This window comes from Gracilinanus agilis, chromosome 1, assembly GCF_016433145.1.
Source record: "Gracilinanus agilis isolate LMUSP501 chromosome 1, AgileGrace, whole genome shotgun sequence".
NCBI lineage: Eukaryota > Metazoa > Chordata > Mammalia > Didelphimorphia > Didelphidae > Gracilinanus > Gracilinanus agilis.
Window position 1 is genome coordinate 64,481,276 of NC_058130.1, and position 26,946 is coordinate 64,508,221.

Sequence of the window (26,946 nt, forward strand, 5' to 3'; positions counted from 1 at the left end):
AATACTTTTCAATACTTTTTCCAGGTTCATTGTTTTTGCTATGAGATGGCTTACATTTTCTTCCTTTTTTTTTTTACCCAGCCTTTTGACTTTGTTTTATTAATTCTTCTTGTCTCATGGAGTTGTGCTTCTATTTTGTCCATTATTAGTTTCAGGGAATTTGTTCTTTGGGCAAGGCTTTATACCTCTTCTTTTCTTTTCTTTTTTCTTTTCTTTTTTTTTTTTTAAATTTTAAACCGTTAACTTCTGTGTATTGACTTATAGGTGGAAGAGTGGTAAGGGGGGTAGGCAATGGGGGTCAAGTGACTTGCCCAGGGTCACACAGCTGGGAAGTGTCTGAGGCCGGATTTGAACCTAGGACCTCCTGTCTCTAGGCCTGGCTCTCAATCCACTGAGCTACCCAGTTGCCCCTCTCTTCTTTTCTTTAGCAAAAATTTTCCTCAAGTGTCCTAATTTAATTTATAAAAACTTAAAAAGAATTCAAGTTGATGGGGCAGCTGGGTAGGTCAGTGGAGTGAGAGCCAGGCCTAGAGACAGGAGGTCCTAGGTTCAAACCCGGCCTCAGACACTTCCCAGCTGTGTGACCCTGGGCAAGTCACTTGACCCCCATTGCCCACCCTTACCAATCTTCCACCTATGAGACAATACACCGAAAGTACAAGGGTTTAAAACAAAACAAAAAAAAAACAAAAAAAAAAGAATTCAAGTTGAGTTTGTGACCAAGCTGTGTTTTTCTTTGAGGCTTTGCTTGTAGATGTTTTAGAAGTCATTCTCTTCTGGGTTTATGTCTTGAATTTCCTTGCTATTGTAAGGGTTAAATTAGGAGTTTTGACAAAATAAGAGAGCAGATTTTAATAATTTAACAATTTAGTTAAATTAAATTAAGAGATAAGAATATAGTAAAATGAATATAATAAAGGAGAGAAATATAGGAAAGAGGTAGAGAAAGAAAATTTCCTAATGTCTATTTTAGTTATCCTGTAACTACCTATAATTACTACCTAAAACTGCCTTTATCTACCTATAACTAACAACCACCCCACAAAGTTCCAACCCACTCCAGCCCAATCAAAGCCAACCCAATCTCATTGTTAATTCAACCCCAATTAGGTCTGTCAGTGAAGACCAGCCACTTTCCAAAAAGTTCAAGAAAGAAAAAAACAAAACCTAACAACCCAAACCAAAAGCCAAAAACTGAAAAAGCTCTCTTAAGGCTAAAGCCTAAAAGCCTTCTCGGTAAACTTAGACTTGCCTTTATATTCCAATACTAAATGCCAACCACCAACCCAACGCACTCCCAGCAGCCAATTTCCCTGCAACTGGCAGCCCTGTCAGCAACTGACAGCCTCCCAACTGTCAGCCACTGACTCCTTTTATCTCCTTTTTCTACCTTACTTCCTGTCTCTATGGTTTCTACTTCCTGTCACTGGGCTGATTAATCCCTACATATCTCTTTGATAAGAGGACCTCCAGGTCCCCCGTTAAATTAAAAAAGAAATAAAGAATTCCTTTTTACACTATCATAATAGCTTTATGGTGGAATTTTGTTCATCCATTCTTCTACTTTGCTTCCTGACTTTGGACTGGATGTTTGGGCTGGGCCATACCACACTTTTGGGTGAAAGGGTTGGGCTAATCTTGTTTCTGTTTTCTTGGGATGTTGAGTTCTTCTAGTATCAAAAGGACAGACTTGGTGGGGGGCGCAGCTGGGTAGCTCAGTGGATTGAGTCAGGCTTAGGGACAGGAGATCCTAGGTTCAAATCTGGCCTCAGACACTTTCCAGTTGTGTGATCCTGGGCAAGTCATTTGACATTGCCCACCCTTACCACTCTTCCACCTAAGAGCCAATATACAGAAGTTAAGAGTTAAAAAAAAAAAAAAAAAAAAAAAAAAAAGAATGACAACTGGAGAGCCTATTCAGTATTTAACACTTGGTTAAACCAGTAGAATAAAAAGTGATTGCTACCTAAGTTAACCAATTAATTAGTTAATTTGTTGCATGCCATACTTTGGCAAATCAGTGTTTGATTGGAGGTGCAAAAGGTCTAAAACACAAAGGTAATAATGAAAGGGAGAAATGGAATATAGGGAGAATAGAATCATCTTAAGTTGTTTTGAAACAGAAAAGTAGATCAGTTGAACATACTGAAGAATATTCAGAAACAATTGTATGAATAATTTGAATAAATCACAAAACTTGGATAAATCTAAATTACTTGGAGAACCTCTCAAATATATCTTAAAATATATATAATAGTCAAGATAAATAACATCTTTATAAGTACAAGAGCCACTACTGGGGAATAAGTGGCAAAAAATATGGACAAAGTATTATATGAAACAAGTAGCTTTATAGGATCAGTGCCCCAAGATAATGGGGAATATATTGCTTTCTAGGGATTTTTAACACTTAAAAATTGTTTTCTTGTCGATTGGTTTCCACTATAGATAAAATTAATTCTCTTCCAAAAGACTCATACTTTCAGAAGAGACTCCAGTGACACATTTGTCAATCCTAAAAGGGCTTTACAATTATGTTACTTGTTTTCTGGCTTTTCATATAAAACAAAATGGCAAATAAAATCTATGAGGTCCCTTCCTCTTCTAATGTTCTATGAGTCAGATTCTACTGACTATTATAAACACCTTTTGCTTTCAGAGCTGTATATTTAGATTTGATGCTGAAAAACACAGTGATAGAGCTGATGGAATGTCCTCATACTTGGGCAGTTAGAACATGGCCTCAAGATAATATCTGGGTGGAGGGGGCATATAAGTGGCTAAGCCTTGGAGACCAAGGTCCTGTATTCATATATATGGCCTCAAGACATTTCCTAGCTGTGTGATCCTGGGCAAGTCACTTAATTTTCATTTTCTAACTCTTACTGATCTGCTACCTTAGAAGCAATATTGATTGTATTGATTCTAAGATGGAAGATAAGGGTTTAAAAGCAAAACAAAATCAAAAACCTTTGGAGGGGAAAGTATATAAGCTAGGCTAAATTTTGCTAGCAAAACAATTTACCTGCTCCACCCACATTTGCCATTGTTATAAATACCTATAGGGCAACATCATTGATAGAAGTATGCCATTAATGCCAATTTTCAGGTTTTGGGGTAAATCTAGCTTTTTAAAGTTGCTCTAACACCATATTTTTATCAACTAAATGGTATGCTTGATCTGACTTGAATTCTTCTTGACCATCTCTTCTGAATTACATATCTTTAAGAAATTTTGAAAGGAAGAGCTATTTTATTGTTTTTAGCCACTTCAGACATTAATCCTGATCACTAGAACTCTCCACCTTGATGTTTCCAGGCATCTCAGACTAAACATGTAAAATCATGTTTTCTCTGATCCTCACTTTCTTTATAGAATGAAGAGTTCCTATCTCATGCTTCCCCCTCCCCCCCATGGGGAAAAGGGGGTTTTGGGTTAAATATATTAAAAGATTGGTCGCCCCGGGGAAATTCCCCCAATTAAGGAATAACCTCAGTTGACTTTTTTTTTTTAAACCCTTAACTTCTGTGTATTGACTTATAGGTGAAAGAGTGGTAAGGGTAGGCAATGGGGGTCAAGTGACTTGCCCAGGGTCACACAGCTGGGAAGTGTCTGAGGCCGGATTTGAACCTAGGACCTCCAGTCTCTAGGCCTGGCTCTCAATCCACTGAGCTACCCAGCTGCCCCCCCTCAATTGACTTTTATGGAAATTTATTTACAGTTGAGAAGAGGTAGAAGAAATAAGGAAATAAGAATCTAACACAGTACGTAAATTGCCACTATTCCCTAGTTCATCCAGTTAGATCTAATTAACCCAAGCCAAGAGAGTCAGAGGGCCAGAGCCCCAAAGGCCAAATGAAGCAAAGGCTTCAGTTACAGAGTCTCTATTAAAGGGTATTTCCTTTAAAGAAGTTCAGGAAGATTCACTCTTCAAACTCATCACGTGGAATTCCAAAGAAGATATTAAGAACAGTCTCACCAAGGTTTCAGGGTCCCAGCCAGCACTCCTCTACACAAACCAGAAGAGCTCCTTCTCCAGAAGACCTCCTGACTCACTCCACTCTCTCTTTTTAAAGGGGTCACTTATGCGTCACTTCCTGTACCTCCCTCCTAATTTGCCTTTCTCTTAGGACTGCTTGGGGGATTCTGATTCACCCACTCTAGCACACATGGGTTATGGGCCTCCCAAAATTGGAGATGTTCTCACCTTTGGTGATTAAATCTAAAGATGGGCAGTGTAGATTTAATCTAATTATCACACTCCCTCTCTTCCCTCCTCCCTGTCCCTCTCTATGTGGGGATGGGGAAGGAGGGGTCTAGTTTCTTTGGTGCTTTGGAACATTAAAACACAAGTAATGAGGAAATGAGGTCAATAGAGTATTTTTAAGCAGTGACCTTTGAAATAAGATGTCTATATGAAGATAATTCTAGGTCTGAATTTAAGGGCTAATTTCCCAAGTTTTATTTTTCTTTTGCATATTAACATTGACTTTGGACTCATGGATTGGATAAATAGGTACTGCCAATGTGTATTGTAATGAAGTAATGGATTTAGAGGCTGAAGACCTAACTTTGAGTCCTGTTCCTCCCACTTAATAGTTGTTGTTTTTTCCGTTTACTTTGGTCAAGTCACTGAATCTGAATTCTTAAATTGTGATGGTCTGGAAAGATCTCTGCCATTTCTTGAGCTAGGATCCTGCTTCTCCTGGACCACTTTCTCATCCCAATAGTCTTATTATCCTACCTGTTTATCCCACTTGAATTATCCCTGAACTCTCTCTCATGTACCTCCTTTGAATTTGGTTGCTAGTGTCTAATTCTTCTATAACCTATTACATCAGTTTGTTTTATATTTTTACTTCTCGTGCCTCTTTGCCTCATGCCTGATCTTGGCCGCTACCAGGCCTCTTCAATGACTTCTCTAAATTTGTCTCTTACCCACTTTTACACATCGCTTCCAGTCTGGCAAAAATTTTCAGTGAGTTCAAATTGCTTATATAAATGTTACCTCCCCTTCTAAATTGCTAGGAAACTATACCCAACCAAACTTCCCAGCCTCTTCTTCTGTTCTTGGTCAAGTCACATTGACCTATCTATTATTCCTTATAGACCTTTGCTGTAAAATTCTTTGAGAAGTCAGCATCACAGTGCCAGGCACTGTGCTTGCCCTCAAAGGAGCTTTAAAATCTAATAAGGAAAGACCACATATAAAAAAGGAAGCTGAAAAGAGTTGTGGAAGGAAGGGAGTAGGAGAGAAGATACCTTCTCTTAAATAGAGGCCCTGGAGCCTCTACTTTCAAGCCAGAAGGTCAGATGGTACTGAAGAGATGTGAGTACTGAGACAGATTGTTTTGTAGTATAATGAGATTTCTGAATGAGGAGTTTTCTTGGGGAAGGAAGGCATGATGGAAGCTTCCAGATAAATCCAAAATAGGGTATTATTATTGCTGTTTAGTTCTTTTTCAGTCATATCTGACTGTGTCCTTTTTGGTGTTTTTGTGTGTGTGTGTGTGTGTGTGTGTGTGTGTGTGTGTGTGTGTGTGTGTTTTGGTTTTTTTTGCAGATACTGGAGTAGTTTGCCATTTCCTTCATCTCATTTGACAGATGAGGAAACTGAGGCAGGCAGGGTTAAGTGACTTGCCCAGGGTTATACAGCTAGCTAGTAAGTGTCTGAGGCCAGGTTTGAATTCAAGATGAGTCTTGCTGACTCCAGACCTGGGACTTTGTCAACTACACTACTTAGCTGCCCATGAGTCCAAATTAAAACCTGCTAATCTCTACTATAGATTACTTGTATATGTCTTATCTTTACTAGATAATAAACTTTTATGTGTATCTTTGTATCTTCCACGATACCATATACATTGGCATTCAATAAATTGTTGAATTGCTATTAACTTTAGTTAATGGCCTCTTGATAACTATGAATTAAATTTTTATGAATAATAATTTTAGCATAGTAAAGAAACTTTTGAATGATTTTTAAAAATTTGTCTTGGAGACAAAATGTTATATATGATGTAACAAGCTGGGAATCTGTACAGATTTGTTCAACTTTTGCCACTCAATCTTAAGTAGTTATGTGATCATGTGCAAACATTTCACACACATCTCCCAGACTTTCCATACCCTCTTGTTTTTCATTTTGTAAAACATTACTCTTATTTAATAGCATGGTCATCAGGCTCAATAGAATCTTGCATCTGCCACTAGCTTTGTGACTTTAAGTGGTCACTAAACCTTAGTTGTTATCCTCTGTAAAATGAGATAAAAATAAAGGATCCATTGAGATTGTTTATAATTTTTATTTTTATTAAAATATAAAGTATAAAATACTTTTTATTAAAAGTGCTTCAAAAACCTTAAAGTACTTTTTAAATGTGAGATTAAAGAAATTGTCAGCTTTTACTTTTTTACAAAGGTATATAAGATATGATATCCTTGTCTTCAAAGAGCTTGTGTTCTATGAAGCCTTGCTGTTCCAAATCTTTGTGAAATTGGTGCTCGGTGAGAAAATCCCAAGTGAGCTAGAAATCCTGATGGACAATTTTGGCCCTATGATTATCACTGAGACTTTTGGTAGACTGCTACATGAGAATTGTAACATGACTCTGAAAGGCAATCCTTTTTTAAAAGAATGGGATAGATAAAAAGTATTTGGAGGGTGTTAGAATAGCATGTATATTCCTCTTAAGAAGAAATTTAAGAACCAGAGTGGGTGGAGAGTTATACTGAGCATTTGGGTGAAAGTCAATAGAAGCAGAAATTATAGACCACCTGGACAGAGAAGAAATAGACAAAGTGTTGAGGAAATAAATCACAATCTTTGCCCAAAGACATGATGTTATAGTGATTGGGGGACATCAGTTATCCTGACATATGCTGGGTCTCTCTGACAAGCAGAACAAAATCTCTTGCATGAATAACTTCATCCTTCAAAAGGCAGATATAACAATTTTGGACCCGATTATCTTAACACATACTTTTATGTCCTTTGTCCTCATTTCCTACCAGACTTCAAGGTTGAACTATTCCATGGTGGCAAAGAAAAGGGATTAAGCAAAAATGTTCACTATGTAGACAATATTTGGTGCTAGTAGTCTCCTATGCTATGAGGAAATAGAAATTTTGTCAACTTTTTAAAAAAGACAATAATTGGCTTTTCTGTTACCCAAGAGTTCAACTTTCTGGATTTGATTCTGATCAAAAGAGAACAGGTTGCTGTTGTAGCAATGAGAAGATCTTCAAGACAGGCATTTGACATTTATTCTGGATATGGGGAAAGTGGAGGGGGAGGGATGGCTTAAAATGTTGTAAGAGAACTCCACCCAAAAGGGGATGGGGAAAGCATTCTTACAATGAAAATCTTGATGAGAAAGAAAAGTAGTAGTTGCAGCTGTAGCAGTTGTAGTTCTCGCCAACTTGAATTTTTAAAGCAGTAGGAAGAAGATGGAGGAAAGGGAGGACAAATGCAAAAATAAAGTGTCAGGAATGCTAAAAAGCTGAAAATGCCTTGAGACTTATAAGGATAGGAGGTATAAAAACAGGATAAGTAAGGAGATAGGCATCCTTCAGATTGGTTTTCTAGAAAGATGAATTTAAGTCAAGGGGCCCATTGGAACTTTTTTTGGAAAGAAGTAGCAGAAAGAAGTGATGGCTCCTTCTCATCAATTGTGAACTTTTAAAAATTGGAGAATGGGAGAGGACAAATAGGACTGGAAAAAGAAAAATGTCTTTTATTATTTTTTAAAGGAAAAATGATGTTTATAAAGTATAGGTGAGTAGATTTGACTTTAGTTCTGGCATAACTCTAGAAGACATAGAGATAATTAGTGAATATCTAGTAAAGGAAATGGTGATGCTTATAAGGCAGTATGGTATTACCAAGAATAGGTCATGCTAGATTAACATTTTCTTTAAAAATAAAAACAGGCTGGGGCAGCTGGGTAGCTCAGTGGAGTGAGAGTCAGACCTAGAGACAGGAGGTCCTAGGTTCAAACCCGGCCTCAGCCACTTCCCAGCTGTGTGACCCTGGGCAAGTCACTTGACCCCCATTGCCCACCCTTACCACTCTTCCACCTATGAGACAATACACTGAAATTAAGGGTTTATAAAAAAAAATAATAAAAATAAAAACAGGCTACCTGTACTACCTAATCAGGGGAAAACTATAAACATAGTTTTACTCAGATTTTTGCAAGTATTTGATCTAATGCCATTCCAGTTGGCTAGGTGGCAGTATGATTACATTGATTTGGAATTAGTTGTATAGCTATTTAGAGAAGTGACTAGGAAGGAGGGATCCGATTTACATCTTTCTTTTCTCTCAGTGACTTGGATGAAGGTATGAAATACATAATTAATTTATAGTCAACACAGAGTTTTCGGTAGTTGCTAATATGTTGGATAACAGTCAAAATCCTAAAAGATATAGATAGGTGAGAATGATGGACTGAATCAAATAAAATGAAAAGTAAAGTCTTGCTCTTGGGTGTGATCAGTCAATTTCAGATTAAAGATGGCAGATTGTCTTTTTCTAGTCTTTAATAGCAGCTGTGAAACTTAGGTTTTTGTGCTTTCTTTTTTAAGAATTTATTTAAAAACATTTTTTCTTAGTTTCCAAGTTCTCTTCCTACTTTTATTTTTCTCCCAGGAACTTAGAATTTTTTTTAAATAAAAGAATGAGGTCATTAATCTATATGGCTAGGCAATAAGCTCTTTATCATGGTATATCTTTTTAAAATTTATTTTTTATTTTATTTCTCTTTTTTAAATTTAATTTAAAATTTCTCCAAATTATATGTAAAAACAGTTTCCAACATTTTAATCTTGAATCTTCTCCCTCACTCCCTCCCTTCATCCCCCCCAAGATGGTTAGAAGTTTCATAGATTTTACACGTACAATGTAAAACATTTTTCCATATCAATCATGGTATATCTTTTTTTAAAATATATTTTTCCCCAATTACATGTACAAAAAGATTTTTAATCATTTTTTAAAATTTTGAGTACCAAATTTTTTCCCTCCTTCCTCTCCTCTCTTCTCTTTTTTTCTCCCTAAAATGGAGAGTGATTTGCTCCAGATTATACTTATGGAGTCATGCAAAAGCATATTTCCACATTGGTCATGTTGTGGAAGAAGATTCATTTAATTAAAAAAGAAAAACTAACCACGAAAAGAAAGTAAAAAATAACATGCTTTGATCTGCATTCAGACTCCGATCAGTTCTTTCTCTGGAAGTTGGTAACATTTTTCATCATGAATCTGTTGGAATTGTCTTGAATCATGTATTGCTGAGAATAGACATTCACAGCTGATCATTGTATAGTATTATTGTTACTGTGTATGGTATTCTGGTTCTGCTGCCTTTGCATACTTCCTTGCTCATCATTTTTTATAACACAGTAGTATTCCATTGCAATCTTATCCCACAACTTGTTCAGTGATTCCCCGGTTGGTGGAAATCCCCTCAATTTCCAGCCAGTATGAACATGGGATATCTTAATTCCTCACAAATTGGGTGGTTTCAAGGCCCCCCAAAACAACATCTGATTCAGATGTAACCAAAGTGATCCTGTGAAGTCACCTGAGTAGAAGAAATGGTCCTTTAGGACGCTATCCTTACATTACACATTTTATTTGGCTATTTTCCTAATCTCTTGTTTGGTACGGGATTCTTTGTTACTGATACCTTCGCTTAAATGAATCTTGGTTTCTCATCCCAGTCATAGGGAGACGCTTTCTACTTGGCTATTGTAAGAATCCCCAGGTAAAACAAATATGAAGTACAAACATATGAAATAAGGGCAGTTTGTACAAATGGAAGCCATATAAGCTATTGTTTCAGGCTGCACTGAAAATGCATGTATTGCTTGGCACACTGTAGGTACTCACTAAATCTTTGAATCATATTGAATTGAATTGACTTAGAGTATGATGAAGTCAGTGTGGTAAGTAGCTTCTAATTTGCCTATTATAAAAATGTATATTGTGAGCAGAGTTCATTGGAGTTTGTGGTGGGAAATAATTTGAAGAAAGTGACCTGAGTTCACAGGAAAAATAATATAAAATCTATTACTTGAGGTGGATCTGGGAGAGAGCTCTAATTTAAAAGGGGAAGATTGTTATTCCATTTGAAGTAAGTATACTTGAGTTTTGAGGAAGACTTCTAAAAACTGCCGTTATGGGAATTCAAAAGTATTTTTAAATGCCAGAAAGATATTCAGAAATCATTGTAGGCAAATGCCAAACCAGGCATGGTGGCCCGCTATCTTCTCTATTTTGTCCTTCACTGTGTTCTACTTATTTGCTGAAGTACAGTGTTAATCCTGTTTCATTAGCAACATTGCCTGTTTTTAAAAGAGTACCTTATTTGTGGGGAGTGAAGCTGCTGATGTTAGGATATCAGTGGTAGCCAGCAATATCACCATTGGTCTTGTATACTCCAAAGAGACCAAAGAAAGGGGGAAAGAATATGTGTGTGTGTGTGTGTGTGTGTGTGTGTGTGTGTGTGTGTGTGTCACACAGAGGGAAAATAAAGGGGTATCTATCAGTTGTGAAACAACCGAACAAATTATGTATATTACTAATCAGACACTATTGTTCCATAAGAAATTATTAAGGGGATAATTTGAATGAAGCCCAAGATGAATTGTATGAACTAATGCAGTTAAGTAAACATGAGAACAATTTGTACAATAAAAACAAAATTGTAAAAACAACTTTGAAAGATTTAAGAACTCTTGAGTCAGAATATGATAACTAGCATTATATAGTGCCATGAGGTTTGTAAAGTGTGTTAAAAATAATATTTTATTCTCACAACAGTCCTGGGAGTTAGGTGATAATGATCATCCCCGTTTTACAGACCTCTCAACCTGGTTAAATTGCTTACCCTAGTCGTGTAGCTAAGGCCAGATTTGAAATCATGTTCAAAGTTTCTATATGTAAAATCCTCTAGGTAAACATAATAAAGGTCCAGTTTCTATCTGTATCCATCTTTTGTCATTCTTAATGGCTCAGTTATATTCATATACACAGTTTAGCTATTCCTCCAATCCTTGAGCATATCACTTTCCAACTTTTGCTCACTAGATAAGTAGTTATATAATATTATAGTTTCAATATAACCATTCCTCTTCTCTCAGTCTTAACTTATTACTTCTGACATTTCATATCACCCTTGACTACCTTACTTCTGTGACCCTATCTTATGATACAAAAAATGAGTATAGAATTTTTAATCATACCTTGACTGCTTCTTCCCCTCTTCCATCCTGAAGCCTGCATGTAGCACATATAAGGTCATAGAATCATAGTTCTATGCCTGGAAGAGATCTTAGAAATCATCTATCTATATATTTGAAACTTTGTGCATTTATTTTTTCAGTGCATATCTATTTTTCCTTTCAGAAACTCTCACTTTGGGGATGTAGTTTACATTAAGGATTAACTATATTTAGACTAATAGCATGTTGTCTATTCTGGATATTGTTTTTGTCCTTATCTCCCTTTCTTTTAACTAAGATGTATTTGATTTAAAATCACCAAACAAGGAACACCTATTTACTTCTACCATATAGCATATAACTTTATTCACAAAGTTATGAAAATGGATTTTGCTACTAAAATTTTTTATAAATTAATTTTTTTTCTCTTCCACATTCTCTCCTTCCCCTAAACCTACACCTTCTGTGTCATTTGGAAGTGAAATATTGGTTTAATTATGTCTGGTTTTGGCATACAACTGAGGCAAAAACAAAAGCAAACCCTAAGACAATCTTTTCAGCTACTAAAGATATAAATTCAAAGGCAAATGTTGGTGTTTAAAAATTATTAGTTATGATACATTAAAAAAATAGGATCATCATGAGAAAGGAAAAACACTAACTCACTCTTCCCCTTATTGTTATAAGCTGGAAAAAACTGAGCTTTCTGTTCCCAAATAGTTTCTTCTCCTGGAATGAGGAATGATTTCTTCTGCAGAAGTTACTGCAGTTAAACTGGATCATCATCATCATCAGTCTGAATTCTGAAGTGACCTCTAATGTTCCTTCTTTAAAAACACATCAACAATCATTGCAGTGCTTGGAGGAAACAAATGAAATTTATTTTAATTAGTAATGCGGAAGGTGGATTATCATCTTCTACAGAATTCCTATCTTTATTTATTTATTCATTTATTCATTCATTCATTCATTCATTTATTTATTTTTGGGGGCCCTTAACTTCTGTGTATTGGCTCTTAGGAGTGGTAAGGGTAGGCAGTGGGGGTCAAGTGACTTGCCCAGGGTCATACAGCTGGGAAGTGTCTGAGGCTGGATTTGAACCTAGGACCTCCTGTCTCTAGGCCTGACTCTCAATCCACTGAGCTAGCCAGCTGCCCCTACTACAGAATTTTTAAACAAATATTTAAGTCAAATTATTCCCAAAGCATTTCAAGATGAAATTGGAAGGACAGCAAAAAGTTGAAAATAAAATATCTTGTAATCTATCTTCTCCAGCAGATTGTTTCCTCTATTAGTCCCACTCTCTCCCTGTCTAATGGCTGCTTCTTCTCACTTTCAAACTGTCCCCATTAGTTATTGTCCCATAACATTTGTCCCTGTTGTAGCTAAACTCCTTGAGAAGAATGTCTATAATAGGTACTTCCATTTCCTTCTCTCTATGTCTCTGTCTCTGTCTCTCTCTCTCTCCTGTAAAGGGTAAAAATTATGGTTGGACTGAGTGTGGTCGCCAAAATTAATTACTCAAGTCAGAATGACTTTTATGGTAGTTTATTTACAAATAGAGAGAGTGAAAGTAAGGAAAACAAGAGAGAGATAATTATTCTGGCCTTGTTTGAACCATGCAGGGTTTCAGAGGCCCCAGCAAAGGGGGAGCCCAGAGGTAAATTAAACAAGGATTTTAGCCACGAGGCCTTCCCCAAAATGAGAGGCCTCTCTGGAAGCTAGTCGTTCCAGAAAAAACTAGGAAAGGGAGTCAGCTCACTTACTCACACATGTGACAGTTCAAAGGGAAGCAGTCTGAGGTCTCAAGCCTGAGCTCCTCCAAGGCCAAGTTCAAAGGGGGAAAAAACTGGTCACAGGAAGTTACCACCATTTTTAAAGACAATTCTTTGCATCACTTCCTGTGCCTTCCACTTTTACATGGACCAATGGCAGCTTTAACTTTGCTTCGGACTGCCCAGGGGCAGTCATTTATTTTTGATTTGTTACTCACTAGCACATATGGGTCATAGACACTCCCCTTCCCCCCCAACTTAAGGATTAAGTAGGGGTGTATACATACCTGTTGGCTAAAATCTAAAGAAAAAATAGGGGAGAGTTAATTCCATCTTCACACTCCCTCCCCCTTGACACTGGTTCCTGACATCATCATTCAACCAAAACTGCTCTCCATCTTTGGCAGCTGTGCCATAGATTTACCATCACTGGGCTAGGCAATGGGGGTTAAGTGACTTGCTAGGAAGCAGTTACTGCTCTTCCAAATTTAAATCTGTCGCCTCATAATGAAACTATACATTCTTACTATGCAATACCACCTATTTAGGAAGAGTATAAGAATCAAACTAATGAATGGCCAAAGACCAGGACAAAACTACAGGCCATATGGAGGGGAAAGTGAATTTTAATTATTTAGTACCTGTTTTCTGGTTTTAGGAATTTACCCCTCCGACCTCCATTACTCCTACATTCTGTCTTATAAGATTTTCAAGATGCCATTGTATTCCTCAATTCAGCAAAATTGAGCTCTAGGAAAAATTCTTCCAGCCCAGTTTATTTTAGCTGAGAAAATAGAAATTTAAAACTTACTTATAACTTTATTTTTCAAGGTAGAGCTAAAAAAATCATAGGATTATAGTTCTTTTCCTGTCATTGAGTTTACCAGATGACCCCAATAATAGCTCATTCCTGACCTTTCTTAGCACTTATCCTGATCACGTGTTTGACAGGTTATGTTCTACCTTGTATCTTATATTTTATGCCTCAATTAAATTATAAGCTCTTTGTGTATCCCAGGAACTTAAAATAATTCCCTGCATGCATGCTCTGAAAAACCAAGAGTAATATTGACTAGAAATCCTGTGATATAAGGAGGTGGGGGAAGGTATATGGAGGGACAGAATGGCCAACTGCCTTGACCAAATGATCAGAGGCAAGAGATGATGGCCAGCTGGTTAGGGGAAACTCATTGGAAAGGTGACATTTGAATCACTGAATTAGAATTTGATTAGTCACAGAAAGAACAATAAATACAACATTTCTCATGGAGTCTCATGCATTCCTGTTTTCACTTATACATGTTTGCTTATGAATTAGGTTAGCTGGAACATAAGTGGATAGGGGCTAGACATGTGGAGATCCTTGGGACCTTTATTGTAAACAATTGGGAAACAATCAAGTTTTTTTAAAGTTCAGTTCAATTTTAACAACCACTTACTTATTAAGTATTCACTTTGTACAGGACACAATATGAGTGAAACAGTCCTAGACCTCAAGGGGTTCTTTCAGTAGAAGGGAAAGAGAGATACAGTATGTATGTGGATAAAATAAACAAATTATATAAGAAAACACTGATGATGAATGGTGAATAGCACCATCAATATGTAAGCAAAGGCATCCTGTTGGAGGTCTAGGGCCTAAGTTATGCTGAAATGTAGGAGTGAAGAGGGGGGACAAATAAGTGAGGCATGAGGGAGGGCATGGAAGCAGTAGATAGAAATTTCTCCAGGAAGTTTGGAGCAGAGTGCAAGAAGAATAGGAATATCACCTAAATTTGAAATGGAAAGTAGAATCTGTATTGTTGGAGACTTTGTGTTGGGCTGAGGATTTGAGGCAATGGGGAGCCACTAAAGATTTTTGATAGTGGACTGGTCAGTTGTAAGGAATATTGTTTTGGCAGCTATGTTGAGAGTTTGGATTGGAACAGGAAAAGTAGGAGGCAGAGAGACCAGGCTATTGCAGTAGTCCAGGGGAGTGATCGAATGAACTTGAAGATATAGTAGTTGTCTTAAGTGAGGAGATGGGGTAAAATTTTATAGCTGAGAAGATGTGAGAAATGAAGCAGAACTTCAATCGGAGTTGCAAACCTAGGTGACTAATAAGATGGTACCACTACTTCTTAACAGAAAATGGGAAAGTTTTGATGAGAGATAGGTTCAGGGGAGAAAGGAGTTTAGTTTGAAGCAATGAGTTTATGGCATTCCTGGGAAACATCCAGATAGATGCCTTACACTTGACATTGTATGTCTAGAATGCACGATGAAAGCTTGTATACATAGATATGGGAATTAACTTCAAAAGATAATTGAACTCATGGGAGCTGGTAAAGGAATGAAGTGGAGAACCAGAACAGAATTTTAGGGACGCCCAGGGACCAGCTGAAAAAGAGTATCTATTTCAAACTGGGGTAATGTAATGGAGTATACTTGAGACCTTTCCAAAAAGATGAGAGGTAAAGCAAGAATGTCCATTATCATAGACATGGGTTTATAAGTGCTACTAGCTACAAGAACAAAACAAGTAAAGTAAAAGAATTTTCGTTTTTTGAAGATGATAATCACCTAAAAGAGTAACCTAAAATTAATTGGAACAGTAACTTCAACAAAGAATGTAAAAAACAAAGATGTAAAATAAACCCTCACAAATTGAAAACTTTTTTGAATATTACCAATAGAAATCAGCAGGAAGAAATAAAAAGAGGTTTCATTAAATACAGAACATAAACAAGATTAGGAAGTCTACCTACCAGGCACATGGAAGAACTATATAAATACAACTAGTTACACTTTATAGCAATATAGACTTGAATAATTAGAGAAATATTAATTGCTCATGAGTGGGCTGGCTCTGCCAGCATAATAAAACTAACAATACTGCCAGTGTTAATATATGTAGTTAATGCCATACAAATCAAACCACCAAAAGATTACAGTCTAATAAGAGCTCAAGAGAATATCATCTTTTTATTTAAAAAAAAAAAAGTTGCTAATCATTCTGTCCTGGGCTCTCTTCTCTTTTCCTTCTATACTTTTTCATTTGTTGTCATGGTTCCAGTTATCTTCTTTGCTGGTGACTTTTCAGATTTAATTGTCCAGCCTTAAAGTTTCCAACTGCCTGTAAATAATCTTGAGTCGGATATTCCATAGAAATTAAACCAGAGAAGCCTAAAACTTTACTCATCTTCAAACCATCCTTCTTCCTATCTTCCCTTTTACTGTCCATCTTCCTACTTACCCAGGCTTGCAAATAGGTTGTCCTTGACTTTTCAAACCCACCTCCCACCTCCGCACCCCCTCAATCTAGTCAGGGGTCAAGTGCATCTTGGTAACATTTCTTTTCTACATCTCCCCTTACTCTGACACTGCCCCAGCCTTGATGCAGTCACTGATCATTATCACTTCAGGTGGAGACTGTTGCAAGTAGCCTTCAGTTGGTCTCCTTGCCTTCAAATCTATCACTCACCAGTCAAATTGATCTAAAATGGAGAGCTGACTGAATCACTCCCACTCCCCAATGCCAATGGTGCTGTTTACCATTAGGACCAGATGTGAAATCTGATAGCTTATTAAGCCCTTTATCTCCTCCCTGGTCTTCTTTTGCTGCCTCTCCCTTTCACATACCTGTTGATACAGACCGCCTTACTCCTAGGTCCTTTGGCTGGCCCAAATGCCTGGAAATGCTCTTTGTCCTCATCACTCCCTGGCTTCTGCAGCTAAAGTCTTGCCTTCTTCTATTTCCCCTCCAAGACTGTCCCATTTGTACATAGTTTGTATGTTGTCTCCTCCAGAAGACTGAGCTCTCAAGGAACCCTTAGGTGCTTAATGAATGTTAGCTTATTGACTAAGAAGTGTTTATAGTCATTATTTATGTGTTTTTATTAATATTTTGTTTTTACATCACTAATATTTCCTCATGTATTCCTTCCCCCATGCCCGCAAGACCTCTTTTATAACTAAGTTCACACAAGTAGTATGAAATAGCCACAATTCCTCTCTTCAAAGAAGGAAGAAAGCTACCTTCTCATAGCTCTTTGGGGGCCAAACTGGTCATTAATTTCACAATACACAGTTATTTTAAAATAAATTTTTATTGTTTCTGTTTTGTAGCTCACCATAATATCTTACGTAATAGCATAACAAGTTGCTCTATTGAAAATTAAAAAATTTGCAAGGCATGATACCTGTAGGGACCCCCTACCTCCACCAAAGGGTAGATTGGAGGTTATCTCTCATATCTTAAGTCCCACTTGTTCTTTATAATTTTGTTATAGTTACTTTTTATTTTTATTAGTCAGTATCTCATTTATTAGTTACTATTTATTTTATTTATATTTATTTTATTTATATTTATTCGGTCATTTTTTCCATTTACATTGTTGACACCATATTTTCTTTAGCTCTACTTCACTCTGCATGAGTTCATACAGATTTTTCCATGCTTCTGTATCACATGCATCATTTCTTATAATGCAGTGGTATTCCATTGCATTCATATACCACACGTCCTTTCCATGCAAATTGTCATCTTTGTGTATGTTTTTCCTGTTTCTGCTTACTTTACTATTTTAATTCTCTTCCACATGCATGAAGCATTTATTAGGCATTTACTGTGTACAAAATACTAAGCTATGTGCCAAGGATTCCAATAGAAAAGTTAAGACAGTGCCTGCTCTTGGAGAGCTCATATCCTATCCCAAGATGGAAGGTTTCAGCTACAAGTCATATGGGAAAGTCCGTGTTCCTTAGGATGCAGTGGCAGCAGATAGTAATGCCTCCTTTTTAATGTCAGTAGAATATCAATGTGGAATCATTGCTAATACCAAGGATATGGATGGTAGGAACTTTCTTTTCTTGGGTCTTTTAAGTAGTTGGCTGGCATGTCTTCTATGCTTTTGTCTTCACCATGCTCATTGATTCTTAAAACAATGTTTTGTTATGTTCACATACCAGTTTATTTAGCATTTACTCAATGGATGAGCATCTACTTATGTTGCCAGTTCACTGTTTGAAATAGTACTGTTGTAAAAAGTCTTAAGGTGTCTTTGAGGCTGTCTTGTCATCAAGTCTTGGGGTGTATGCCTCACATAGGCATCTCTAGTTGGGAGGTGAAACTTCTCAAAATATTTATATTTTAATTTATCTTATTAGCTATTCAGAGCAGTCTTTTTTTGAGTTGTTAGGAGTTTTCAGTTCTTTTGATAATTATTCATATCCTTTGACAACTTAGTTTAATTGACTATCAGAACACATGGGTAGGAGTTAAGATTAGCACACTGCTTTTCCTCATTTCATAGGTAAATATTAAGGTTAGAAAGCTATCATTGTTCAAGTGTACTTGACATGATTAACTATTAAGGATAAGAGTAGGATTAAACTGAGTGTTGGACTCGTGCTTATAATTCAAAGATAACTGTTGGCAGAATATTTCCAGTCTTTGTATTTAACCTATTCTCTGCAAGTCATAGGATAATGAGAAGATTGTATTATAATGCCTTAAAAATTCTTTAAAACATCAATTTTTCTCTTTATCTGCCATTAACTGTTTAGTAAATACAGGCAGGGAAGAGTTTTGAAATAGTGTCATCTCGAACAAAGGCAGTCTTTGATTGAGTCAAGTGGTGGACAAATAAGTAAGTACCTACTAAGAAAAATCAAAATTGAAGAGCATTGTATCTTGGACAATGACTTGGGCATTAAAAGATGAGAAAGAAGGCCTAATAAATAGCACAGTGGAAATTGCTTGGAGATGTTCATAACTATTAACTATAAAAATAGAAGACCTTGAAGGATCACATTTGATGAAGTGAATGACCAGATCAGAGATTTCTGGAGACTAGTAGACAGTTGTCAAAAATGCTTGATAGCAGTTTGGGGTTGCAGAGACATGAGGTCATAGGCATTTCATATTGCACATCTTTTTAATGTTCTATCTTTATTTTAACAACAAATTTCCACATAAGTTTTCCAAAGTTATATGATTCATGTTGTTTCCCTCCTTTCTTCCTTCCCTCTCCCAGAATTGACAAGCAGTTCAGTTAAAAATATATGTATTATCAAGCAAAATACATTTCCATATTATTCATTTTTGTAAGTGAATACATCTTATAAAACCAAAACCCCAAATTATATAACCCAAATGAACAAATTAATAAATCATATGTTTTTATTTGCATTTATACTCCAACACTTCTTTCTCTAGAGGTAGATAGCATTCTTTTTCAGAAGTCCCTCAGAATTGTTTGGGTAATTGTATTGCTATTAGTAGCCGAATCGATCACATTTGGTCATTGTACAATATTTCCATTACTCTGTATAATGTTCTCCTGGTTCTGCTTATTTCGCTATGCATCAGTTCACATGGGCCTTTCCAGTTCTTTCTGAAATCAATCATTCCTTATAGCACAATAGTAGTCTATCACTATCATATACCACATCAATATTGGATACCATTTTGTTCAGCCATTCCCCAATTGAGGGACATCCCTTTCGTTTCTAATTCTTTGCCACCACAAAAACCACTGCTATAAATGTTTTTTTACTAACAGGTCCTTTCTAATTTTTTTTTTAATCTTTTTGGGATACAAACCTAGTAGTGGTATTGCTGGATCAAAAGGTATACATTCTTTTAAAGCCCTTTGGGCATAATTCCAGATTGTGCTCCAGAATGGTTGAATCAATTCACAACTCCAGCAATGCATTTAATGTCCCAAATTTGCAACATTCTCTTCAACATTTATTATTTTTCTTTACTATTATATTGGCCAATCTGATACAGATATAAGGTGGGTGGTACCTCAGTTGTTTTAATTTGTGTTTCTTTAATCAAGAGGGATTTAGGATATTTTTTCATATGATTAGTGATAACTTTGATTTCTTTATCTGAAAACTGCCTATTCAGATCCTTTGACCATTTATCAAATGGGGAATGACTTGGATTCTTATAAATTTGACTTAATTCTTTATGTACTTGAGAAATTATTATACCTTTATCAGAGAAATTTGTTATAAAATATTTTTCTCAGTTTTGTTGCTTCCCTTCTAATCTTGGTTGGATTGGTTTTATTTGTATAAAACCTTTTTAATTTAATATAAACTATTAATTTTACATCTTGTAATGTTCTCTGTCTTGTTTGGTTATAAATTCTTCCCTTTTCCATAGATCTAATAGGTAAACTAGTCTTATGTTCCTATAATTTACTTATAATATAACACTTTATGTTTAAATCATATACCTGTTTTGACCCTATCTTGGTATAGGGCAATGATGGAAAACCTTTTATATTTGGAGTGCCAGGCCCCACCCCCCACCCCAGACTGAGTGCCCTTCTCTCCCCCACCCACCTCATCCCCCTATCCTCCCCCTTACCCCAGACAGGGGAGAAAGGAAGCACTCCTATTGGACTGCTGGGTGGAGGGACAGATAAAGTGAAAAAATGCCCTCAATACAGGTGAAGAAGGGGGAGGGGAGTGGCCCAAGAGCTCTGCTTCCCTCCAGCTCTGCTGCTTGTGGGCCTCCCATCTTACTATGTGGAACTCCCATCGGGCTGCTGGGCAGAGCGACAGGTAATGTGAAAAAATGTCTGCAGGCACGGTAGAGAGGGGGAAGGGAGCAGCTCTGCTAAGTATCTCTGCCTTTCTAGTAAGGACGGGTGCAGGGGGAGGGAGGGATATGGGACACATGCTCACAGCGTGTGCTCTGTGTGTGCCATCTTTGACACCTGGTACCATAGGTTCACCATCACTGGTATAGAGTGTGAGATATTGATCTAAATCTAATTTTTGTTATCTTGCTTTCCAATTTTCCTAGCAGTTTTTGTCAGATAGTGAATTTTTATCCCAAAAGCTGGGACACATTTGCACATATTTAAAGAATTTTTTCAATGTCCTGATCCATACCAATCTCCCACCATCCCTTCTTTTTTTGTCTTTAAAAATATTATTTGTTACATAGAATTGCTCTGGGAATTGAGACGGGGAGGGACACTTTTGAAAACTATGATGATATAGAAACCAAAAGATAATGATAATTTAATTATTTTAAAACTTTGCCTTCCTCTTAAGAGTTCTAAGTGTTGTTTCCAAGGCAGAAAAGCAGTAAGGGCTGAGCAGTAGGATTTAAGTGACTTGCCCAGGGTCACACAGCCCAAGTCATATTTGAACTCAGGACCTTCCACCTCTAGACCTGGCTTTATACCTTAAGCAAACTAGTTGCCTCTGAGAAATTTTTTGCTAAAAAAAATTTTTTAAGAGCCTTAAAAACCCTAAAGTCTTAAAGGTTGTAATTAATAGCAGCAACAACAATAACTAACACTTATAGCACCACTGTGCTAAGTGCTAAGATATTTTACAAATATCTCATTTGATTCTCACAACAACCTTTGGAGGTATGCTTTAAGTACCATCATTTTACAAGTGAAGCAACTGGAACAGACAGAGTTGTGATTTCCCTAGGATCACACAGCTAGTATCTAAAGTCAGATTTTAACTCAGAGCTTCTTGACCTCAGGTGATATTATCCCCATTTTACAGATGAGAAAACTGAGACATAAGTTCTTAGTTGAGTGACTTGCCTAGGGTTACACATCTTCTTTTTGTCTGAGATCGGTTTAATAGAGAATGGGAAGTGTTCTTAACTCAAATTTTTTTTCAAATATTATCTATTTCATAGAAGTCACAGCCTTTAGTAACATTTATCAGACTGAGCTAACATATATAGTTCAGTGAGAAGCACAGGATACAAGCTCTGTTAATCATCACTGATGGTAAATTCCCTGATGTTCTCAGCCTTGTTTGGTGAGCAACTCCTGTTCTAATAATTAAATATAAATGTAGGTTGGACATAATAGGAAGCCTTGTTGTCTGTTTACTAACACTTGTTTCTACACTGGAGTAGGAAGTGCTTATTGCAGCCTTGCTGATAGGGTTGGTTAGGTTTCTGTTAGTCTTAACTTAGATTGATTCGTTTAGTGACTGTAAGTCCTGGGTGCCTGAAAAGTCAGAGCAGTGTGATCATATCTAATTTTTTACTGAGGCAAATAAGGGTCAACTGTTCCCTTTGTCCATCTGTGCCGTGGTACCACATTAGAGCCTAAATTCTGGGCCATTTGACCTGAATGTAAAGAACTAGAACATAGCATACTTGAGGGGGTCAGGGTCTGTACCTTTTTGAGGTAGAATGAAAGGTGATTTTCTCTTGTATGTAGAATGAATGTTGCTTTCAGAGATCATTTGATAAAAGTTCTGGATCTTATTTCTACAAACTATACAGGTATCCCTTCCATATCATAATTTTCTGCATTGCAAGTCAACATAAGAAATTAAATGGGAGTTTTGCAGAAGCCACAGATGACACATGAAGGCCAGTACACAGCACCAAAAAAAAGTTTAGAAACTCAGAAATGCACAAAACATATGTTTAGTATTGTACGGTATCAGCATATTTTATCTTTTAAATCCATAAATAAACAAAATTTCTTTTTAAAAGTTAAAATAAATAAGAAGTTAAGTTTGTGAAAAGAATGTGAAAGCTAGTGGACAACAATACACAAAGGTAGAAATGCAGATATTATAAAAGAACTGTGATTCTAAACTCTGGTTTGGGGATGCCAAGCACATTTATAGCAGTCTCTCACATGATATTCTTTATGTCTTGAATCTCTCAAATCTCATGTTGTTTAAACATCATAAACTATTAAAATCATGGGTCCCAAGCATATTGTTCCTGGTGGTTTAGAAAGTGCTTCTAAGAAACAGAAAAGTGATGAAATAGAAGAAAAAAGTAGGATTATCAGATATGCTTCCTTCAGGCAAACTGGTCGCTGCAATTGGCCTCCATTATGGCATTAATGAATCTACCTAGGCATATCTAGAGGAAAGAGAAGGTTTTGCTGCAACTACAAGGTATTTAAATAAACCACAAGATTCCCCATAAACTGGCATCATACAAGGAAAAGCTAAGTCCTTTTATGACTTCTCCTCCCCCTCGGTCTGGAGTCAATACTGTGTATTGGCTCCAAGGCAGAAAAGTGGTAAGGGCTAGGCATTGGGGGTTAAGTGACTTGCCCAAGATCACACAGCTGGGAAGTGTCTGAGGCCAGATTTAGAACCTCCCATCTCTAGGTCTGGCTCTCAATCCACTGAGATACCCAGCGGCCGCCCTTTTATGACTTCTTAAAGGAAAATAAATGGGAAAAGGCTACCCCTATGGATTTTCAAGCCAGCAAAGGCTGGTTTAGCCTATGTAATATAAAAGTAATGGGAGTGACAATGTCTGCTGATGAAGAGACTGCTAAAGAGTTTTCAGAAACCTTGAAGAAACTTAAGAGAGAGGCTACAAACAGAAAAGGACAAGGATGTTCAATTAGAAAGCATGAACCACTAAAGCACTTTTCCTTGACTGGTTCTGTCAATATTTTATGCCACAGGTTAGAAAATACCTTCCCAGCAGGGATTATTGCCCTTTAAAAGGTGTTAAAAGTTTCTAGACAGTCCCCTGGCCACCCAGAACCTCATGAGTTACATGTTGAAGTCATTGATTTCATCTACATGCCAGTCAACACAGTATCTCTCAGGGGAAGTAAAGGATATTTAAAGCACGCTCCACATGCTACTCAGTGGACAGGATCATAGAAACTATGGAAGAGAACCCTGATAGAGACAAAACATTTTATGTGGATTTTCTAGATCGCAGAAATTCTACATCACTAACCTCCCTCCCATGATGTTAAAGGAATACTTGTACTGTCCTCTGTCTTTATAAAGAGAACTCAGATAATATTATTTCTACACTTAATTGTGGGCAAGATCTCCAAATTAACATCTCTAATGTCCTCATCTATCAGGCTTAGTTATTTTGAGATAATGGGTTGGAAAAAATATTTATAAGTATAACTTTATTTGTGCCTTATGGATCCACAGTATGTACATACAGTACATAGCTGGGTCATAAAACCATTTTACTCTAGTCTTAAGCTCACATTTCAAATTTCTACAGTAAACATTTTTCAGGCATTCCTTTAATTTAGTTCAATACATTTGTCCTTGACTAAGGACAAGGGAAGTAGCATAACTTAGTAATTAAGAGGCTGGCTTTGGAGTCAGGAGAACCTAGTTGCAAGACCTACCTCTCACTTATAGATCGTAGCTTCCTTCAAGTCTGAGTGAAAAATCCCACCTTCTGCAAGAAATCTTTTCTAGCCCTCTTTAATCTTTCTCTAACCTTCCAAGTCTACCTCCCCATTTATCCTGAATGTTATTTGTACATAGTTGTTTGCATGTTGTCTCCCCTATTAGGCTGTGAGCTCCTTGAGAGTAACTACAGTGTCAGCCTTTTTGTAAGGATTGTTTTTTTGTCCAATACTTAATTGCATAGCACTTTAACATAGTGTCTGGCACATAGTAGTCACTTAAATGCTTATTGACTGACTTTTGCCCAGGGCAACCCAATTCTCTTAAGACTAAATAAATTATAGACATATCAGCAATAACCCATACTGAAATTATAGATCCTGACCAAAAATGGATGCTGTTTTTGCTTTGGATTGAATAAAAATATCTTTGGGTCTTCTTGACATTAATAATGTTAAGTAGTTTAAATTTATGCTTCCATCAAGCTTATATTAATTTTCTTTCTTTTTTTTTAGCTTGAAAGATGACCTCTAGGAAGAAAGTGTTGCTGAAAGTTATCATCCTAGGAGATTCTGGGTAAGCATTTTTTAAGACTATCTAATTCTTTACCAAATGGGTAACAGTTGTCATAGCTTTTATCTTCAGCTAACCTCATTAATGTATCCATGATAGGCCACCACACTCTGTGGAGTTTCTTATATTCTACTCTGAAAGTTGCATGTTTGAATAATGGAATGGCTGGTTTTCCTTTAGTATAACTTGGGGAAAGAAGATTTTTAAACTATAGCTGTATGTCTCATTCTGCACCAATAGCTCGCCTTTATACCAGTAATTGAGTAGCTACTTCAATTTTTTAAATTCATCTTCAGGCATGGTGAAAAGTGTAAAATAGTTTTGCTTAACTAAGCTTATTTGTAACAAAGAAGAAGTTGGGGTGAGTGTATGGCACAAGGTTGCAGGGGAGAGAGATGAAGGAAAAAAAGAACAATAAAACACCAAAGTACTCAGAAAACATAAGCTATACCAAAAGTGTTCATGACAAGTTCAAGGATTTGTTGCTTATTGTAGACTGAGTGTTCAAATACATAATAAAAATTTTAAAAAAATTATTTGAATGATAATGCTTGATAGTGCTTTACAATATACTACCTGCCTGCTTCCTAGTGTTGTAGTGATCCTGTTATCTCCATTTGAAGAAAAGAAAATTGAGATTAAGAGATAAATGACTTTTCTGTGGTCTTGTAGTGTAAATTCTTCAGCCTTCAAAGTTAGTGTTCTTTTCACTATAATTCCACTGTAGGTAACATTCCTTTTATGACTGATGATATCAACCCCAGGAGTATCAAAGTTGACTGTTTATTTTTATCAGAACATTGGACACATGTTATAGTACTGTCCTACCAATAACCAGATTTAGTGTTTGAAAACACTTTCCACACTGGGCCAAGTGGAAAGACAAGAAGACTTTTTTCATGTTCTCTCATGTTATTTCATGAAAGCTTTCTCTTTCACATTAATTAACTTCTATTCATTATCTCTGGATCTCAGTTTCCTTATCTATAGAATAAGAAGTTCATTCTAGTGCTATGATTGGATTTTAACACACCCAGGACTTTGGGACAGTCATCAGAAAACTAATTATTTTAAATCATGTTCTTTTCAGTAGTATAGGGAATGTTCTTTATGTAAGGTAGCTACAGAAAAATGGTTCTTGATCCAAAGTCAGAGGTAAAACTTGTTGATTCACCATTTACTTTGTCCTTCGCCAGAGTTCGAGCAAAAGGAAAGGGTAAAAGGGTAAAATCACATTGTAGGCAATCAAGGATAAATCAGTGACTACCATTAGTTAAAGGAGTAGTGAGTTGTGCTGGATTTTGAGCCATAAAACTGAGGTTTGTGTTCTGGCTCTTTGATGTTGAGACTATCACTGAATCTCTTTAAGCCTCAGTTTCTCATCTTTAAATGAGGTTACTTGGGTGGTAGAAAGCTCTTCTTTCCAACTTTAAATTTATCCTCTGTTTATAAATCAAAGGTTATTTCTTTCCCTTTTTTTTTTTTTTTTTTTTTTTTTTTTTTTGTTGGTTAGCTTAACTCTTTGTAAACAAATAGTAATTGTTTGAGAGTGGGTATTCTTAATGTGTAAAATCTTTACTAGACACTCTTCTTTCAGTGACCAAATCTGCTCAAATGGGCTTAATTATTTATGCAAATAACTAAAAAACCAATATCTGACTCCAATTCTTCCTTGAACTTCAGTCCTGTATCACCAAACTGCCTATTAGACATTTCAAACCCAACCTGTGTAAGATAGGAATCATCTTACTCCCTAATAGTCCCCTTGTATTCATCCACAAACTACCACAAACTCAGCCTTCCTTTTCCTTTCAAAAACACCCTCGTTCTTCCAGTCTTCCAAGTTAGTAATCTCTGTATTCTCCTGCACTCCTCACTCTCCCTTACCCCACATATCCATTCACTTGCCACATCCATTCCCCTCTCACTGTTCACCTACCTGCTACTTTAATCCAAATTCTCATCCCTTCTTGCTTAAAGTATTGCAGTATCTCCTTGCCTCAAGTTGTCTCCCTATCCCTCACCATCTTCTGCAAGAGTGATTTTTCTTAAGCACAGGTTTGATATTCTTTACTCAAACACTGGAAGCTTCTTAGTGTCCCCAGGATTGAATATAAAATGCTGGTTGACCTTTAAAGCTTTTCACAAACTGATCTCCAACCTCCCTTTCTGCCTCATTATAACTTCCCTCCACCTATGCCACAGCAGAGCCAGAATGACCTTTTCTTCACATATGGCCTC

At 36.6% G+C, this 26,946-nt stretch overlaps 1 protein-coding gene across 1 annotated transcript in view; it reads left to right on the forward strand.

The window, feature by feature from the left end:
* The window catches only part of RAB7A (RAB7A, member RAS oncogene family), a 64,611-nt gene that overhangs the window by 30,064 nt on the left and 7,601 nt on the right, over positions 1 to 26,946 (forward strand). Inside the window, exon 2 of the mRNA XM_044669191.1 lies at positions 24,648 to 24,708. Coding sequence (XP_044525126.1) covers positions 24,656 to 24,708 — 53 coding nt within the window. The 5' untranslated portion in view covers positions 24,648 to 24,655. The remainder of the gene's footprint in view (positions 1 to 24,647; positions 24,709 to 26,946) is intronic.